Here is a 20,613-nt window from a genome sequence, read left to right as displayed (position 1 = left end):
ACCAAAACTTCAGGACACAAACCAAACTAATGTTATTGTAACAGAGCATCCACCTGTTAGCATTATCCACGACTACGAGCTCCCAATCCAAAGATGAAAGAACGTTGATTGAGGAACAGGAAACAGGGAGTAACAAGAGCCATTGCCAGAGTTTTCTGAACTCTTCACGTTGCTGCGGCAACTTGGCCTTGAGATCTAAGTCGCAGTTTAATAATTACATGAACAGGAAGTCTGCATGCAGACAGGTATGAGGTCAGTATTTCCACGCAGCTGAGTGCTTGTTGTTCTCTCTGGTGTATGTTGAGAAAAAGTTTGCTGCTCTGGAAAATTGAAAGTGTTGACTGCAAAACAGACAATGGAAAATAAAGAACGGGTTCATCGATTGGATTTAAAAAGTAGGTATGTGACTGAAGGGGTTTGTACAAATAAGTGTGTCACCGTGTTAACTGAACAGTGAGTGAAGTCATGATTATTTGCATTGCAAATTACTTTAACAAGCACAAATTAGCACGGTGAATTTCAGCACTGACGGTAAAGTCAGACGGGGGGGGGGAACCAAAATATTTTCTCTATAAGCAGTTCCTGCACTGGGAGAACATGTTAAAAAAAAACTGAAATAGCAACACAAACAAAAACACCGAAAATAATTCCTCAAATGTGAACCAGCTGTTCAGAGTGTGAATGTTCTCCCCTGTGCCTCTGCTCGTTGCTTCGACACAGTGAAGAATTTGGACAAAAGCTGAATATTTTCAACATTTTACACCCAAAGCTCTTGGGAAGAGTCGCATGCAGAGCTACATGTACGTGCAAACCAAATCCTCTTACGTGCCAGGCACTGGCCTGTTGTATGTGTTTGTCTTCCCTTCTGCTTTTCTTTCTTTTCACCTCCGATGTTTTCTCGCCAGGTGCTAACAAGTTGATTGGTTTCCATCTGTGCAGCCCAGTCATGCAGATCATTAGTTCCCTTTTAGTTTGGCCTAGTTTTGTTATAATAATTTCATCTGTTATGCACGTCTATATCCCATCCTCCTCCACCTTTTGTGAACCTTTTTATTACATTTAGAAAAGCTGCAAATAAAACACTTCACTTCTACTCCAACTCTGTCAAATAATTGATTGTCGTGTTATTGTCTCCGTTTCAAAAAAGGGGACGTAACAATTGCCATGACATTTTGTGCAGATATTCATAATCCCCCAAAGGGTTAACCTTAATGACTTTGGGGATCCCCTGAATGTTCCTCTTGTGCCACCAGCAGCTTAAAGTTTTCCGGTCAAAATTTTAATTTGTCCAATACTTTTGTTCACTAAATACCTGCAAAACTAATGACATTCGCATCTGCATCAGTTGTACTTTGTGTTTGGTGCTAATCAACTAATGCATGTTAAGATGGTGAACAAGGTCAACATTATACCAACATGTTAGCATGCTGGCGTTATGTTTTAGCTCAAAGCATGCCTGCAAACTTTGTCATGATTACTGGCAGAAGGGATTTGTCCTGGCCTTGTCTCTTTTTTTTTTAATGCTTAAATAAAGGAAAACGGTTACAAGAGAAAATGAATACCATAATACTGAGTGTGAGAAATAACAATGTCCATTCTCTTGTCCTTTAAGTGGAAATGTACACATATACTTACAAATCCATGACAACTCCTGAGGAATATACATCCAAAAGCTCCAGAACAGCTTCTAAATGGGCAGGGGTTAGACATTTTTATCAACTACTGTGTGTGTACTGTGGTAGTCACAAAAATACTCCTCTCAGCTAGATTTTGTGTGTGAGACCATGCCTTTAAATCGTTCTGCATGCAAAGAATGCAGCGAGAAGTCCAAGTCAAACACAAATCTTCCTCCTTGTGATATATAGTTGTGCAGCTGATTGGGCCTCTAGTCTCTAATAACTTCTAATGCTGTAGACATGCAGTTCGAGTAGTGGCTTCTCTCTTACACAGATCCTGTTATCCTCTTCTCTGTTTTCCTACCTCCTTCTCATGCACAGATCCAGTGCTTCTCTTCTCTCAGATCGTGCAGCTCCTCCCACCTGCAGATAAAAGCCAAACTCTCACCAGAGCTGCTGTTCAGCGTCTGTCCCAAACTCCTCAAAGCTTTGTGATACTTCCACCCTGCAGCAGCAGCAGCAGCAGCAGCACACACAAAGGTAAGTGATGCATCACCACTGGCACAACAGGATTTGATGATGTTTTGGTTGGCATGGCCACCATGTTTAGGTCTTTTGGTGCAGCAGTAACATCCAGTGAGCCCTCATTAGCTCATGAGCACATGATTTTGAAAAGTATGTGTTTTTCTTGCATGGTTGTCCGACTGCAATGCCCTGACTGGATCATTTTCCATTTTCTCTTGGTAAAAAAAAGTGCCAAAGCACGTCCTGTTTGAATTCTTGGAACAATGCATAAGTAACTTTTGGGATGGCACGTGAGGAAAAGAACTTCAGAAACTTCCAAAATGTTTTATTAGACATCCTGCTTCACAAAGCTCACTGCTGTGAAGCCTCTGTTGACAAAAGTTTCTGCAGATAACGTCTGACAGTTTTCCAAATGCAAAGAACATTCAAAAGAGACACCTGGGAAGAATAACTCAGGCTTAAGCTTGTTAAAATAAATGCACGGTGCAGCATCTTGACAGGATTTAGCACCAGTTAGTGGAATGTCTTGACATTTTGGAGATTTTAGTTGCATGTCTTTCAACAGAGAAGGAGTGTAGGCACTTTGTCATGCAATGTTTGAGAAGGAAAATTATTCAGTGTTGAGGTTATTGTAGTTTTAACTATCCCACATGAATAAGAGAAAACAGGATTAAACTCAGTTTTAGAAAAAGGGCTTTCTGGCAACGTCACCTCTGAGAAATGAGTCAGAGATGGAATCTTTGGGGATCAGGAATTCTTTTAGGCAACTTTCTTCCTACCGAAAACATGCAGAACTGTGTGTTTTCAGTTTGTGGTGTTGTTATTTATACCCTGAGTCAGGTTTTAGATCCCATTTGTGTCCCTTGCTAAAAATGTATTAACCACAGACCAATCCAATCACACTTAAAATGGCTTTTGATAACATGTTAGTTCATAATGACAAACTTGTATTGATGCAAACTGACCAGAAGCTTCAAAAGCTTCCAGATTTTCTGCCTCTCTATCCTCTCTATAACATGATCATGGAATATGTGAGTGTGCACCTGCCAGGAAACAGTTGGGAATCCCTGTTTCACACCCATGTCCAAGGTGAAGCTGTTGTTTCTGTTTTCTGCTGCAAGTGGGTGGAAATGTTTTCTAATCCCTGCTATGCCAGATAGCTCACAATGGCACGAAAGCAGACAAGTTGTAGTGGAAATGTGCTTCCAGCTAATGAGCTTCACAGGCCTGTCTGATGAGCTGAAGTGGCAAGTGTCTTAATAAAATTTAAGATGCCACAAAGGTCAGTTTTTATGGAACTGGGAGAAACTATGTAGATTTTTTTGCAGCTGATTGTAACCTTCAGCTCTTTATTGCTATCTAAAATGATCATGATGTTCCTTTATTGGAGAGAGAACTCTTAATTAGGGGGAAATGTGGTAGGCTCACATAGTTGCGCTTAAACAAGGTTGCACAATTAAGTTGCTGATGGTTTTTAATTACTGTAACACTCAGTCTTGTAATCCTCGGTGCTCTGAAAGGACTCTTGGCATCAGCAAAATGTTGTAGCAGCACCGTGGAAACACACAAAACACTGTTTTGCAGATGTGAGGAGCTCATGAAAGCCCAAATCAAGAAAATCTAGAGCTTGGCAATTTTGGGCAATGCATTTAGTGGTTGTTATGGAAGAGGTTATGGGCCGTTTATCCGCAGTGGTATCTTATCCGGACCAACCACGATGCATTTATTGGTAGTGTTTGTTTTGGACTGCAGGTATTTTCCATATTAGAAAGAGGAAAATTGAAGAAAAAAAAAAAAAAAGGATTCATTACTTCAGCTAACAGTTTAGGGTTAGGGGGTCTGAGTTTTTCTGAGGATCTTCAGGTTATGATCTGGGTTTAGGGAAACTGAATATAATGTTGTACATTTACATTATATGAAGCTCAGCTCAATCACCAAATTAGGTTAACGTTACCTAAAGAGGTTTGGTTGCAGCATGTTGATAATGTAAATAATTCACTTCAAGGCAAAAAAAATAAGTTAGTGCAGCAGGGCATTACTGCTGGATTTTGTGACCTTTGGATAGAGCAAGGCTAGCTGTTTCCCCACCTAACTGTCTCCTGGCTGTAGCTTTATATTTAGTGTACAGATATGACTGCAATATCAATCTTCTCTAACTCTCATCATGGAAGGGATTAAGCTTATTTCCCAAAATGTAATTATTCCATTAAGGTTGTTTGTATTCCTTTGTTTCAAAGGATGTGAATGTATCTTATGAAGTTTGTTGTGCATGTTTGTTATTGTTGAGATACTGAAAGTTTGCTTTGAGCAGAAGTTGTAGAAACGGAGAAAGGTTGCAGAAGCAAACCTGTGTCAAAGTTTGAATCCCCAGACTGTGTAGCTAAATATGTGCAGGAAATGAATCAAATGCTCCTGTAAGCACGCTGTGACTTTATATATTTGTCACTCTGTTAATGTCTCTTGACAGTATTTTCCCTCTCAGTCTCGCACTCAGACTCCCTCACAGTTCTCACCTACTGAACAGGAAGTGTTTATGTAGCTCAGAGGGAATGTGTCTCTTGATCCCGCAGCTGCAGCCTCTGTGACTTGAGGCCATGTCTCCAAACACTCCTGCTACCGTGCAGAGCACTGTGGCCTTAGAAATGTCTCAAAATATGAACTATAAATCACTTTCAAACTGCAATTGTGGCAATTTTGCATTGGTAATCATGCATGTTTCTGCTAATCTCTCACATTAGCTGCCATAGTGATCCATGTGGCATCTTAGTTTAAAAACACCAATCTGGAATTACAGCTTCAAATCTTACAGATTTACTGCAAAGTATCTCTTATCTAAACTCCTAAGTAGACTGAGTTGTAGCTCGTATTGTCCCTCGTAAATACTGCACTGCAAAAACATCTGGACAGTAGGGAAAGGGAGGATCATATTTTTTCTCTGACTGGCATATTTTACGGTATGACTGTATAATGCATTAAGCTTCCCGGGACTGTCGTCATATCCCATTACTGTCACCGGTTAGGCGATGCATGCATGTTGCAGCAAGAACTAAATGATCCCGGGCCATTTTATGACCCCAATAAATTGATATGTGTGTAAGAAAGTAGAAAGTCCGTAAATGCAGACAAGCGAAAAGCCCGATGATGACTGATCACTTGAAGTCGTAGAGTTACAGTTACCCAATATCAAAGGGAAACTGTCAGCAATAAACTAAGAAACCATTTCTCAAAGCAACATATGATCACCACCAGTCCTTTTTTTTAACATTAGAATGCTCTCACCCTCCAAAGATTATTTTTTTGGGCTTTTCCACCTTTAATTTGACAGGACAGCTAGGTGAGAAAGAGGAGAGAGAGAGAGAGAGGGGGGGAAGACATGCAGAAAATTGTCACAGGTCAGATTCGAACCCTGGACCTCTGCGTTGAGGCATAACCCACTCAGTATACGTGCGCCTGCTCTACCCACTGAACCAACCCAGCCACTACTTGTACTAAATTTTTGAAGTGCTGTGTGTTTGAATTGCAAAAGCATCCATCTTAGGATGTTGGAAATCTTTAAAGGTATTTGTGGTCAACTTATGATTTTTTTTGTTGCATTTTTGTGCCTTATCAGATTCATTGGCAGTGGCGGAGAAAGTATTGTGATCCTTTATTTACATAAAAGTATAGTACAGAAGTAATAGCAGCAAAATGGACTTAAAATATCAACAGTATAAATAATAGTTCTGCAGTAAAATTGCCGGATGTATTATCATATATGACATTAACACTGTTGCATTAATGTGAAAGCAGCATTTTACTGTTGTCGCTGGTTGAGGTGAAGCTAGTTTTAACTAATTTATATATAGTTAAGTAGTCCAGGGGTTCTCAAAGGCCCTGTCCAAAGGATCACAACATACATCTGAGGTGTTGTGATGTAATTAATGGGATCTAAAAAAAAAAATAAAAAATATAGTTCTACAACACAAATTAAATTTATTGTGTGGACTTTTCTCTAATAGTTAGATGTTTATGTGAAATATTGGGTAATTTGACCTTTTTGGGCCTCAAACAATGATTTTAATAAAACAATCCGAGAAGCTAAGAGGGGGGATGTCTCTTTGGTGGAACTACTAACTTATAGACATCTGAAACCTAACAATCGGTTGTATTTTATAAGCTTATCATATGTTGTGTGTTTTTATGTAAAATCGTAATCTGAAAAGTAACGAGTGAGCTATCTAGTGTGGCTAACTATTGTGGGGTGAAAAGCACAACATTTCACAGTCAAATGGAGTAAGTAGAAGAATAAAATAACATAAAATGGTACAAGTACTTCCAAATTATGTACAGCACTATGTACTTTCCACCACTGTTCGTTGGAATGAAACAGAAGGGAGACATGTGGCCTCTTGCACAGTGTGGGCTGTTTTATTCCCATTTACACAGTACATAAAATATATTTATGCAGCTGCAAACTGCAGAATTCCCCACTGGAGTCGGTGGTCTAAGCATAGTATAAGTGATCAGATCTGATTATTGGCAAAACATTGTTATTGCCTATAAAAATAATCATTCACTAGTGGAGTGTCCCTTTGAGAGCCAGTGCAAACATATGAGGTAGCAAGATTTTTTTTGTTGCAAAATTGCATGAAGTTCAGGCGAAAACTCAGTCTGAAAGTCTGAAAACCTCGGAAGTGTTTCTTCCTGCTGTGCAAGATAGTGGAACATGTCATGTAAAAAATATTTAGATTAAAAAGTACATTCTTCCCATCCTTGTTTCCCATTGCCTTCCTTCTCTCTAAGCATATGATTTTTTGTTCAAGTATGTAAAGACTTGAAGTGCTTCTTAGTTCTGACATGCTATTAAATGTCGTCCACTGACACTAGATACTCTGTTTTGACGGAACTCAAAGCTAATAGGAAAATAATTCTCCTCCTGCTCCGAATTTTGTCTGAAATGAAAATTGTGGCCAGACATTGGGTGACTTGTGGTTCCCAGAGCTGTAGGAGAGGGGAAATCTGTCAATGAGATGGGTGAAGAGGTCGGACAGACTGTGAGTGTGAGGGAGGTGTATGTGCAATTATGTGCATGTACGTGCGTGTATGTCAAAGGTTAGAGGAGCAGTAAGCAAACATTGCGGTTGCCAATTTGAAACTCATCCAGATGCTACTTCCCCTCGTGGTTATTTGGAACATCAGTTTGAAATGGGTTACCACCTTAAAACGAGGCCTTTCAATCCACCTAAAGGTCAGCTAACCCCTCATTGGCCTTATCGAGTTTAAGGCTGTAGGCGTCTCCGAAAGGCGACTCCGTCCTTCGCCCTGCAAAGAGATCGAGTAGGTGTGAAGGAATGCTGTAAAAGAGCAAAATAGGTTGGAGAGGAACTGGAGCAGACGAAGAAAACTGCGGTATTCCCTTCCTATCAAGATAAGCTGAGTTGTGGGGGGAAAACAAATGTTTGAGGCGGGATAAATCACCTGCTTGGAGACAGAAAGGGCAATGGACGCAGAAAAGAAAAACAGCTTCAGGTCCAGAATATGTTCAGAATATGACTTGTGGTTTGTGAGAGTAGAGACTGTTGTGGATGGAAAAAAGGCAGGTATGGTGCACATAACCAACGTCCAGTATTAATTACAAAAAAATATCTATGATTGTACAAAAGTGTTTAAACCAGCCAGCAGACAGTCTGTGTCAGGATAGCACATTTAGTTCTCCACCCAGTCTGTAGAAAACACCAGTAAACAAGACAGACTGATACAAGTATTGATGGCTGAAGATGTAATTCAGTGATAAGAGTTTGGCGCCCTCTATTGAACCACCATCCTCACTGCTGGCTTTGTTTGCAGTGAGCTTCATCATTTCTTTATCTGAAATCTACTCACATTTTATTATTTATAAAAGTGATTCCTTTTAACTGTATGAAGATTCATACAGTAAGCCATGTTATACTGTATGTAAGCAGGGCTGCAGCTGATTGTTTTGGTCTATGAAATGAAATGACAATAAAAACTGCCCATGATCATTACCCAGAGCCCAAGGGGATGTCTAAAAGTTGCTTGTTTTATGCGAGCAACAGTCCAAACACCAAAGAGGTTTAACTTGTTATCTTATAATTCAAAGAAAAGTAGCAAATCTTTACATTTGAAAAACTGGGACCAGGAAATTGTTGGCATTTTGGCAAAAAAAGACATTTTTATCAAAATTGCTAATACATTTTCTGTTGTTGGAGTAATCTCTTGTGACTCTTGCCTGCAGAAACTACTGCAGATCATCGCCCAAGAGAATCACAGTAGAGGTGGACAGTGTTTTTCTTACAAAGGTTAGGTAATAACGGCAACGACTCACAGACACATGCATGCAAAAAGTCACACACACACACACACACACACACACACACACACACACACACAGGTGCATTTCCCAGATGTTGTGTTGGCGCTTATGCTACGTCTGTCAGCTGATCGTTGCATTCTTGTGTGTGTGTGTGTGTGTGTGTGTGTGTGTGTGTGTGTGTGTGTGTGTGTGTATATATAAACGTTTTCATACTGCACTGACAGAGTACTTGCATGTATTTTGCATTATTTCAAAAGTACTGCTGTATGGCTTATTTTTCAAAAAGAGAAACATATATATATATATATATATATATATATATATACACACACACAGGTTTACATTCTCCTAGGGTTATTTGGAAATCATAAATAACATACAATTTGTAAGCATGTACTTGTTTTCCATTTCACATTCTTCTACATTCACATATTACCCTAAATAATTGGGTGTCTCCAAGGTGTCTTCATTTAGATATGATGACAGTTTGTTTTTAGCTGCCCACTTTCATTGGAAAAGAGAGCCCCTCTGCAATCACTAAAACACAAAAGCCAGGCCCAACCACAAGCAATTAAGATTGGCACCCGTATCTGTAAGCAATGACATGCCTCTGTTCCTCATCGTTTGTTTATCGAGCGGTAGAGTCCCCCCATCTGGAATCGGTCAGGAGAGGAACACAGAGGAGAAATGGAAATTTGATTATTTTCAAAGCCAAGCTGGAGGTGATAAAAGACTCGTGGCTCATCACCAAGCGGGGCCGGCTGTGGTTGTAAGTGTTGGCAAAGAGGTTCAGAGGAACCAGCATTTATTCTGGGGCAGACAATCTCTGTTGTATGGGATTGTCATCAACCAAGGGGTGAGGAGGTGTGAGAGAGTCCTCATCAAATGGCGTGTACAAGATGAAAGATTTTTTTAAAAAATAAGCAAGAAAGTCGTTTGAAAAATGTATCCTGTTTGGTCTTTGTTGTTGAGATTTAAGGATGTCAAGTAGATAGTTAATGTCGAACCATCTGTATACACATAAACAGTGGGATGAAATATTGTTCTTTCAGTAAAGTGTTGCAACAATAACATAAAGCAGGAAAAAAGTACAAAGGACTACATGACGCAATGGTAATTATCCAGTGAGTATGATGCATTTTGTAGCAGCCAATGCAAACTCTCTCTCTCTCTCTCTCTCTCTCTCTCTCTCTCTCTCTCTCTCTCTCTCTCTCTCTCTCTCTCTCTCTATATATATATATATTATATATATATATATATATATATATATATATATATATATATATATAATATATATATATATATATATATATATTTTAGCATGTGAACCCCTGCTGTCTTGTCTAATAGTTGCCAGACTTTGTACATTGTAGTCCATGTTATGTGTTCTTTTGTTTGGATGGTTTAATATAGATGTAATTCCCTTATAGGCTCATTGATAAGAAGGCATTGGATACAGTATATACTAGTTCTGTAACTATGCATCACCCTTTAGAATCTTCTCTAGCCAGAAGACAAGAAATCATTTTATCTGGTCCATACACACTCTACAAAATAGGTATGGCTCCAGGAAGTGACAGCACCTGGCCAAGAAATAGTCATCTTGTTGTTTTTTACACTTCTGTGTCTGTACAGATTAAACAAGCGAGATATAAAGTATATATTAGTGAGCTTTAGAGGTGCTGGTAGACAGGTGGTGTTTCCCCCTGTTTCCAGTCTTTGTGCTAAGCTAAGCGGCTGCTGGTGCTAGCTCAATTTTTACTGTACAGACATAAGGCTATGTTCACACTTGGTGCCTTTTTTACGCTGCCAGCGCCTGTTTTACATTATAATCCTATGGGGTAAACCGTGTTTTCAAAAAAGTCCTGAGCGCTTTTTTAAACGTCACCACCGACTTCTTTTTTGTAGCTCTGAGTGTCTTTTTGAAGTTGAAAACAGTTCAACTCTTCAGAAAAAAAAAACGCCCTACGTCAAGCGCTTTTTTGACAGCCGGCCAATGACAAGCGGAGTTGCCAGACTTTCATAACAACAAGAAAAAATGGAATCGGAGCACAGCGGCACAATAGCATACGGTATGACCGGGTGCTCCCTGTACAGGGAACTTGCTTTGTTTTATGTAACGTTAGCAGCACCACTCTCTCTCTCTGTTCTTTCTCTAGCTCGCACCACCACTTTGTTTTATCTAACGTTAGCACCGCTCCACATAGCGCTCTAGCTAGGATACTGTAGCAGTAGCTGTTGTCATAGCAAAAAAAGATGCTCTCGGCTGCTTTTTGGAATAAATACGCTGCCCGCTTTTTTTTCACTCCAAAGCGCGCAAGTCAACTTTTTCTTGTCAAAAAAGACGGCAAGTGTGAACACAGCCTATCAATCTTCTCATCTAACTCTCGGCAAGAACGTAAAGTGCATTTCACGAAAGGCTGAGGGCCAGATGTATGTACATTTGCGAATGTAGCGTTATCAGCGTCATGGTCAACCCGCAGAATGCGCACGCTGTGATACTTCAGCTTATGTAGTGTTTACCAAACCTGCAGTTCATCGGGTAATCAGCGCCTTTCTCCGCCCACTATACCGTAAATTGCGCTGTAGCAAAGCGTTAAGTACTTGTGCTATGATACGGCTGAGTGCAGACTACGATATTCCCACTGCTGACTGTTTGAAATGACTCTGATGCCAATATTTGTAATGTAGCGAGGAGTTTAACAACTGCTGGAATAGAATGTGAACGCTGAGTCGGAGATTCTATGTCATCTTTGATTTCTTCCAGTAACTGTAATATTGCATGGCTGTTTAATCTGTAACGCTTAATGATTTCGTGTTCACTCAACTGAAAAAGTGTGATCCTTCTGGCAAAAATCTTTTCAGCTTGTCTCCTTGGCCTATGTTTTCATCTTGCTCGGATTACTGCTGCCATTTCACCAGGAGGCATATGCCAGGAAACCCGCTTGCGGCTGGTTTACACCTGCTTTTAAGAGGCGGAGAATTTTCACCGCAAAATAGAGGCGCGCTTTTACAGGCGTTTTTTGTACGTACCGCGGAATACATAATTAGGCACACTTCACGCTTAAAACTAAAGAAAAACTAGAAAAAGGTGCTGACACTGTCTGGTGAAACTGACCCAGCAGACCTTTTTCACAACAGACATTTTGACCTGTCATAGTAGAAAAGCACAGGTCAGTTTAATAACATGTATGATGACTGCATTCCACTTTGGGGAGGTCCTGGTATTGTGCACGCTGGCTCACTGGGACACTTAATGGAACTGAGCCATCGTCAATCAATGTTATCAAGAAAAACATCTGAGAGGATTCACTTCTCATTAGCAACTTTTGTCAGATCTGAAAGTTCAGGTCATCATGATACACTTAGATTACACTCCCCCCTCTCTGGTTAGCCTCAAACACCATATGAACATCTAATCTAGTCCCTTGGTGATATTGCAGGCTAAACTCTCCAGCAAATTCTGGAAAGAGTTATTTTGTTAGAAACATTGGCTGTACAGTGAAAGATAAGACATTACGTGGAATTTCAGCTCCACAGGGCTTTTGAATAGCTCGACAAATCTTGCCCCATCACTACACGCTTGCTGATAAATAAGTTATAATTGAAAGCGTATGTTGTGCTGGAGAAAGTAGTTCCTGGAAGTTGGGGTGATTTAGGAAAATACTTTATTTTGTTGTGTCGAAACATTTTCCATACGGGGTACTCAGAGCCAAAATGATCAACCCTTAATTCTAGGCTCTAAATTGTGAAATCACTTACAGTTATTTACAACTGCTTACACGCGTTTTCAAAACTGTCTCCTTTTTTCAAAACTCCACACGCAATTCCCCAAACTGCACACACAAAATGCAAAATGTCTCATCTCGCTTTCAAAATGAAACACTGCATTCAAAATACTAAACACATCTCAAAATGAAGCATGTGCATCAAATGGGATTTTTCTATTACAGTAATAGTACATTTTTGGATATACCATGTACACACTGTTGTTCTAAATCTAAAGCTCTTTTGTCTTTCATAGGCGTATATCTACATGTCCATACAATGTTCTAGAGTGAAAGTAATCTGCTGAGAGGGGTTGAAAAGTACCCTGTAAACACTAATGCAATGTTGAAACAGAACATATTTATTGGCAAACATTACTGTTGTAGCAGTAGCACAGTGTTATAGCATACAAGAATAATGTCTATCATATTTAGAATAAAGAACAAATTTGTGTGTGTGTGTGTGTGTGTGGGGATTGGGTTCACACCTCTAATCAATAAGTGTGGTCCTGATCTCTTCTCTTCTTTGCCCTCATCGTCTTCTAACACGTCCTCTTCTTCCTCCTCCTCATCCTCTTCTTCCAACCCAAAACAAATCTGATCTGGTAATCTGACCTTTGACCATTTTATAGACCTATACTAAAGCAGTGACTCGTTAGTGATCAGTTAAGCAATTAGTTTTTGCACGTGTGTGTGTGTGTGTGTGTGTGTGTGTGTGTGTGTGTGTGTGTGTGTGTGACATGGTGAATAAGTGTAGCATTTTGATTGGTTGTGTTTGGAAAAGGAAAGCAAGTCACTTCCTGTTAGATTTTTGTGTCCTAGGTAGAGAATTGTGTGTAGTGTTTTGAAAAAAGTGTTTCATGCAATTGAAAACTGAGTGAATTGCTGAGAAATAGCTTATGGTTTTGGAGATTCACTCAAAAATCATGTGACATGTAAAGATAATGTGTGTTAGTTGAAATTAGATGTTGTAGAGACCTGCACAGTGTTTCTGCAGTAAATATCAAGAAAAATGCATAAAGACAGTTCAGAAAATAGTGGATTCAGAACCAAAATTATAGACATTAAAGACGCACAGTTTTTTTTATTTTCATTGCTTTCAGTAGAACATGACTGCAAAATAAATAGAATATGACAGAATATACCTGTTTATCAATAAATGTGATTCTAATACAATTCATGGTATATACTGTAGTTGCCCAATAGTAAAAATTGTATTAGATTTTATTAGAAAAATATAATAGCCTAATAAAGGTGGTTGGGGTGGCCACTTCAACTCCATTACAGTTTATTATAGTCCCCAACAGAAATCACCTACAATGGAGTAGCACCTCTACTGTTAGATTAACGTAAAGCCAAAAGTGGAAACATTGTCTCACAATACAGCAAAAAGTCTAGAACTAAATTGAATAGGATGTGTTTTTTTCTGCTTTTTCTCTGTAAGCCATGTAGACTTGACGTATCCTTGGAGGTAGGAGGGAACGTGTGTTTCAAAGCACCGCTCTGTCCTCCCTTGTTTTGCTGACTTCTTGTTTTACGGAGGTAGTCTCCTTCCCTCGCCAAACACATGGTCCCTTCTTTGAGTGCAGAGAAAAGGTTGCATTGTGGGGATTCTTTGAAATATGTTTTTTTTAGGATTTTTCCTTTATTTAGAACAGCTGAAGGGAGACAGGAAACAGGGGAGAGAGAGGGGGATGACATGCAACAAAGGGCCATGGGTGGGATATGAACCCGGGCCGCTGGCAAGGACTGAGCCTACATCGGGTGCGCGCTCTACCAGGTGAGCTATAGGCCGCCGGGAATACAAGGGGTTTTGATCAGAGTGATCATCAGTTTAACATCCTCATGTAGGAAATTATGTTCAATTTAGAGGAAGAATACTTCATCAGTCCCTTGCTGGTTTTGATGTTTAACAAATGATTTGTTCCAGCACTGGGGTTTGAGGAAAAAAAGGTATTTAGTCTGGTCATAATAGCTGTATGTGGCACTGAAACAGACCAAGCAGTTTTCAATTTAAGCTTTTAAATTCCATTTAACTTTTTATTTGTCCCGTTTTCTCTACAAACATTTGTTGGGAATTTATTGGGGATTTTGTTGTACAACAAGTTCATTTATTTTCAATTGTGGTGAAACGGTCCAAACAAAGATGTTGGGACTAATACTGTATATAAATAGCTGTAATGTATTATATAATAAGATATAAAGATATAAAAATTGCAGTCTGAGACTTCTCAATTCCCTTACAAAGCCTGGTATAAAAGCAGAAGATGTTTCATATTGATATCTAGCTCCTAGCTTCCTGCAAAGAAACAGTTTTATAACTTTACAGTTGTTACATTTATTTTTTTTAAACCTCTTTCCTTACATTCTTCAAGGAAGAGGTGTGTATCAGCATAACTGTATCAAGGCTAAAATATGTCTACCAAGTGGACATGGCAGCTTAGTGTTATAAAACCCAGGTTTCTGTGAAAGGTCACCACCTGACATTCATTGAACCTGACATTCATATTTTCACAGGGCCCAGCTGGATTGCAGCTAACACCTGGCTGGATCCTGTGCATGGCCACCGTCCCACTCATGTCTTGGAAAAGACACAGAAAAGCAACCTAAAGTGAGGGGAAGTTGAAGAGAAACCAGACACCGGCCAGAGGGAGCGACAACCTTCAGTTTGAGAGGAGGAAAAATCTCAAAGTAAGAGAATTTGTCGTTTTGCATGGTGGGACCTGTGTCTGTTTGACCATAAAATATTAAATTAAATCAAATAAAAAGGTGGATCACATGTCAAACAGTGTTTTGTACGTCTTTCGATTTCTACTATTTATACAATATATGTATTTAAAACTTTGTACAAAAACATGTCACCTGAATTTATGTTGATGTGTATATAGCAGCAACATACTGTACATTACTGACTTCAGTGAGAAATTTGGATATTTTAGCTGCAATGAGTAAGGGTCATGTTGTGTTTTTATACTTAAATTTATTGATTTATAATGGTAAACTAGAAATTGCAGCAAAATTACACTTAATAATGTCAAAATCAACCTTAACCATTGTTGCATACTCTGATACCTATTTGTATCTGTAACTCTTGTGCAGATGAACTACACAGATTAGCGAGTGCTTGCTAAAAATATTGTATAGTAGACATATTCAGCCTGACACTCCTTAGCTTGTTATTTTAGTAATTGCCCAGAAAAATGTGAGCAAGTCTTATTTCCAAAAACCCCACAGCTAAGAAAAACATACATTCACCCATCACTGTTTCACCGTTTTCACACTGTGCTCCTGGCAGCTGTTTCTTTTAAGCACAGACCTGTTTAAAGAATTAAGGATTATGTTCAAAACTGACCACGTCCCCTGTGGGGCCTCTTAATTACGATTTACGTTTTAGCAGCATGTGCTTTGTTTAATTCATGTCAAGGATATAAGACTCTGAGGCTTTGACACAGTGTTTAAATATATGTGTAAACAAGAGGAAAGAAGGACCAAAGTTTTTTGTTTTGCTGCAGCGGATTTTTATAATTTCTTTATTCAGCTGCAAGATCGAAGAGCACAGCCTATTGGAATGGACTAACATGCTGTTAAGGTAAATGGTGTGTGTCCAGTAATGTATCCTAGTGGTGTAAGCAGCATTTTACAGACTGCAGCTCTAATTTCTTCTTGGCTGGAAAGTAAATTATGAACTTGAGCGACGATAAAGCATTCATTCAGGATAGAGGCTTAGCTATGCTAATGAATTGTGTACATTCAAATTGACCTGAACTTGTTTTGGGGTACTGTCCATGTTTTCGTCTTTAACTTTGACCCCTCTCACTGTGTGTTTTCACTTCGTGAAAGTTATTTGGAACATTTTGGTCATCTAAAAATGTCTTGTTCAGCGTTCGGTAGCACCTTGCCAACAAAGCTAACGCTAATGTTAGCTGGTAACTTTAAGGAAAGTTTGACAATTTTCAACCAGCTGCCGTACGTGCAAATGAACAGCGCCAGTTCCCTGGGGTCTGTGTTTACCCCCCAGTAAAACTCTGCCAGATGACTTGCTTTAGCTGGTTGAAAATCTGCAATTTTAGCATTTATCTTAGCACAGTGCCATTGAAACCATACACGACACAGGCTTAGCCGCATCATCCTCCCAACCTCCACCAACCTCCGTCGTCCACAAAATTGTCATGTCCAGATTGAACAAAAGCAAGATTGCGACAGCCAAATTGCCACTATTAAAACGTTAGTCCACAAACCAATGGGTGACTTCACTGTTGCTATGTCCATTCTTTTTTAAAGTCTATGCTCTGAAGGGAGAGAACAACCCATATGATGTCATAGTGATGTCATCTGGGATATGTTGGCTTTGACTTTTGGATACTACAAATGTATTCAAAAAACCTGTCTGAACACACTATCCTGTTGCATTATGGGAACTGTAGGATGTAGTGGGTTTTTTAACTTGCCAAATACAACAGACTTAAAGTCAGGATATCTTAAAAAACCATAAGGCGGCACAATCCTATGCATTTGTTATATTATAATCTGTTATATGCTGTTTCTCTTTGAGTTGCAAAGAGACCTAGTTGTATACATCTACAACTATTTGCGTTACATTTTTACTTATTTTCTTTTCCACTGCAGAAAATGGCGACTGTACCCCTCCACTCTTTCTATCTACTCATCACAATTTTCCAGCTGTGGTTATTAAACATGGCCCACGGTGGGGCATATTATGGACAAAAACAGCCGCCTCAACACCACCAGCCCCTGCCACAGTACAATGATGGGTATCCTCAGCAGCAGTTTTTGGGGAATGAGATGCCACACCTGCCTTATGGCAAAGAAGTGCCATTACTTCCTCAGTATGGAAAAGAGCTTCCTCAGCTGCCTCTCCAAATAGGCAAAGAGAGGCCACTGACTGAAGGCAAAGGTGCGGTCAACTAGATAGTGGAAAATACATTTATAAGTTATCATTCTTCTTTATTCTGTTATCCACCAAATGTTCCCTTTTGTTTACAGGACAAACATTTCCCAGAGGGGCTAAAGGTCCACCTCCCCCTGGTCCTGGTGGAGAAGGTCTCAGAGAGGGACCACAAGGAGTTCAGGGCCCCCCGGGACCAGCAGGACCACCAGGACCACAAGGCCCACCTGGACTACCAGGCCAGGGATTGCCAGGGCTACCAGGAAAACCAGGGCCTCCTGGTCCTCAAGGCTACCCAGGAATTGGAAAACCTGGCATGCCAGGAGTGCCAGGAAAACCTGGAGGACCTGGATTACCAGGCCCAAAAGGTGACCTTGGGCCTAATGGTGGAGAAGGACCAACTGGACTTCCTGGGCCTCCAGGGCTCCCAGGTCCCCCTGGACTCCCAGGATTTTCAAAACCAGGAGGTCAGGGGCTGCCCGGCCAGCTGGGCCCTCTAGGGGAGCCTGGCCCAAAAGGCCCACCTGGGTTACCTGGTCCTCCAGGCCCCAAGGGAGACAAAGGACATGGTCAACCTGGTTTGCCAGGTTTGAAAGGACCGAGCGGACCACCAGGTACACCTGGAAATGTGGGTATCCCTGGGATTGGCAAACCTGGCTTGAATGGTCTCCCTGGACAACCAGGAATACCAGGAAAACTTGGTCCTCCTGGTGATTCAGGACTAGCTGGGCCACCTGGTGAAAGAGGCCAACCAGGACCACCAGGCTTGCCTGGAATTGGAAAACCAGGAAAAGATGGTTTCAGAGGGCAACCAGGGATCTCTGGGGGGAAAGGGGAATCAGGCCTTCCTGGTTTACCAGGGGGTCCAGGCTTGCCAGGTTATGGTAAACCAGGGTTCCCAGGACCTAAGGGTCACAAGGGACATGCTGGTCTTCCTGGACCTCCAGGCCTAAAAGGTGATAAAGGTCATGGAGGTCTTCCAGGGGTCATTGGTTCCACTGGTCCTAGTGGTATGCCTGGCCCACCAGGACCAATAGGGCTCCCTGGTAGTATTGGCTTCCCAGGGCAAAAGGGAGAGGATGGTGTTGGGGGACCAAAAGGAAATCCAGGAATGAAGGGTGACTTAGGGCCCCCAGGTCTTCCAGGAGAGCCAGGTTTGTCAGGTGGGGGTGGACAACCAGGACAAAGAGGTTTACAAGGCCCCATTGGCCCTAAAGGTGAACCTGGTATTAGGGGTTCACCTGGTTCCCCTGGTGCTGTGGGATTAACTGGACCAAGAGGAGAGGGGGGACAACCTGGAGACAGAGGCTACCAGGGACCACAAGGTATCCCAGGACTTACGGGACCAGGGGGACCACTTGGACCTCCTGGACTGCCAGGGCAAAAAGGCGAAACAGGCCAACCTGGTAAACCTGGCTATCCTGGTGAGGGAAAGCTAGGACCAGCTGGTCAAATTGGTCCTCAAGGTAACCCTGGGCCAATTGGCCCTGCTGGACTTCCAGGGCAACCAGGACAACCTGGACCCCCTGGTCCTCCAGGACTTCCTGCTGTATCTCCTGACCTCGGACATATCCTCCCTGTGACTGGCCCATACAAGGGCCAAAAACAAGGTTATAAGAAGCCAAAGAATGGAGGCGACATTGGTGGAAATGGCGTGGAGATGCCTGCCTTCACAGCTAAGCTTGCAAATCCATTCCCTCCTGTTGGCTCTCCTGTCATCTTTGACAAACTCCTGCACAATGGCAATCAGGACTACAATCCCCAAAATGGTGTTTTCACCTGTAGCATACCAGGGGTCTACTACTTTGCTTACCACGTCCACTGCAAAGGGGGTAATGTGTGGGTGGCCCTGATGAAGAACAATGAGCCAGTAATGTATACATATGATGAATACAAAAAGGGCTTGCTGGATCAGGCATCAGGGAGTGCTGTACTCCCGTTACGACAAGGAGAAACTGTGCATATACAGCTGCCATCTGACCAGGCTGCAGGACTTTATGCTGGTCAATATGTCCACTCCACATTTTCTGGATACTTATTGTACCCAATGTAAGAAGTGTATAAACAAAGGCAATAGTAATGACACATTGATGGTATTTTTTTTACCATAGTTATGGTAAAACTACAGCAGTCTCAAAGGTACATTGTTGGTCAAGTTCAATGGTTTACAATGAGTGGAATTGAATAATCTTTTTTATATATATAGTAGCAAAATGGAGTCTCCGGAAGTTATGCAGTTATGAAATAATGGGCAGAGTATGTACATTGTATAAACATACCTGGCTATTGTCTATGATATGGAAAAAGCAAGGTTTCATGTGAGAGTTATGTAGAGTGGAGGTCATAATTCTTGTATGTTTACATTGTGCATTTATTCCTATATCCATCCCCACACAATATATCAGTATTCATGTCATAGCTGGAATAATAACTAAAACAATGAGGCTTTATGTTTTTTCATTGTATTCACTTTCAATTGTATTCACTTTTCACTTGCTTTAATTAATTCAATTTTATATTTTCTTTACAGTTATATACTGTATACTGGGCACATAAGAAAATATTGGTTTCATTGTACAATGCATTTACTCACAGCTATCAGTACATAATGCTGGGTTATGTATTAAGGATCATCATACAGTTAAGTTATTGTATGTCTTTTTACATTATTTTGAAAAAGCACCTTTTAATACAACAGAATCTTAATTCATTTTTACATTATCATCTGGACAGTAAAATCAGTATTTGGGTAAGTTTTAAATCCATTTTCATATCATATCTCGGTCCACAACAGAACAGATTTGTCCACAATTTAGCAGTTGAACTAAATTTGGATTCTTTGCCTTTGACCATTTGATGTTATGATTTGTTTTTGTAATAGACATGAATTATTTAAAAGTTTTTTGTCAGTTTGTCAGTATTCTCTGTAATTTATTTGTTTGACTACTGATTATTTGCTATTGTGTTAATGTCTGTGTGTTGACAGTAAATGGCCGAAAATTATTCCAAAATGCAGAACTCACTGTGGCCAAAAAAATACAAATATTCGAAAATATGTTCATACCCTTTCATACCACCATGTGTCAGTTTCTTTTAATTTTGTACTTTATTTCTTTAAACTGTGGATGTGCCATTTTGGAATGATATTCTTTTTTCTTTTTTTCTTTGGACTGTGCACAGCATTACATGGGAAACTGTGCCTAAAGTATGTGAATTGTGTTGCTTTAATTGGTTAGATATTGGTTTAATAAAGAAATAAAAACATTTTACTTGACTTGATTTTCATTATTCTCACATATGTGCTGCATATAATGAACATTATTTCATCAAAAATAACTTAGTGCAGTTTAGTGGTGATAAACAAAACTGAAAATAAAAATTTCCAAAATGTTCTACGCAATCTCTGGCTACTCAATTTTTTTCACCTTTCATTTATATTAGGCCACATATCTTATGGCTCAAAAATCTTAGATAAAAGTACTTTGC

General features: G+C 40.2%; 1 protein-coding gene across 7 annotated transcripts; it reads left to right on the top strand.

Annotated features, from left to right (window-relative positions):
- The first annotated feature begins 1,990 nt into the window (after nucleotides 1-1,990).
- LOC116044699 (collagen alpha-1(VIII) chain-like) lies at nucleotides 1,991-20,401 on the top strand. Of its 7 annotated transcripts, XM_035998667.1 has the most exons (6): nucleotides 2,024-2,156; nucleotides 11,540-11,545; nucleotides 14,739-14,910; nucleotides 14,958-15,012; nucleotides 16,848-17,136; nucleotides 17,226-20,401. In XM_035998667.1, exons 5-6 carry the CDS (start codon nucleotides 16,851-16,853, stop codon nucleotides 19,178-19,180), a joined length of 2,241 nt encoding a protein of 746 aa, XP_035854560.1. In that variant the 5' UTR covers nucleotides 2,024-2,156; nucleotides 11,540-11,545; nucleotides 14,739-14,910; nucleotides 14,958-15,012; nucleotides 16,848-16,850; the 3' UTR covers nucleotides 19,181-20,401. The 7 variants fall into 7 exon arrangements, with proteins under 7 accessions (XP_035854562.1, XP_035854561.1, XP_031147967.1 ...); XM_035998669.1 differs by lacking the exon at nucleotides 11,540-11,545 and having other exon boundaries at nucleotides 1,991-2,156; nucleotides 14,958-14,990; XM_035998668.1 differs by lacking the exon at nucleotides 11,540-11,545 and having other exon boundaries at nucleotides 1,992-2,156.
- Nucleotides 20,402-20,613: the final 212 nt, after the last annotated feature.

The sequence above is a fragment of the Sander lucioperca genome, chromosome 24 (genome assembly GCF_008315115.2).
Source record: "Sander lucioperca isolate FBNREF2018 chromosome 24, SLUC_FBN_1.2, whole genome shotgun sequence".
NCBI lineage: Eukaryota > Metazoa > Chordata > Actinopteri > Perciformes > Percidae > Sander > Sander lucioperca.
This window is presented reverse-complemented; position numbering and strand designations above follow the sequence as displayed.

Excerpts from the sequence above, each read along its gene's own strand:
- LOC116044699 (XM_035998669.1), top strand. The coding sequence starts at position 16,851 with ATGGCGACTGTACCCCTCCACTCTTTCTATCTACTCATCACAATTTTC. Across the intron at positions 17,137-17,225 it reads GCCACTGACTGAAGGCAAAG|GACAAACATTTCCCAGAGGG; the intron begins GTGCGGTCAACT and ends TTTTGTTTACAG.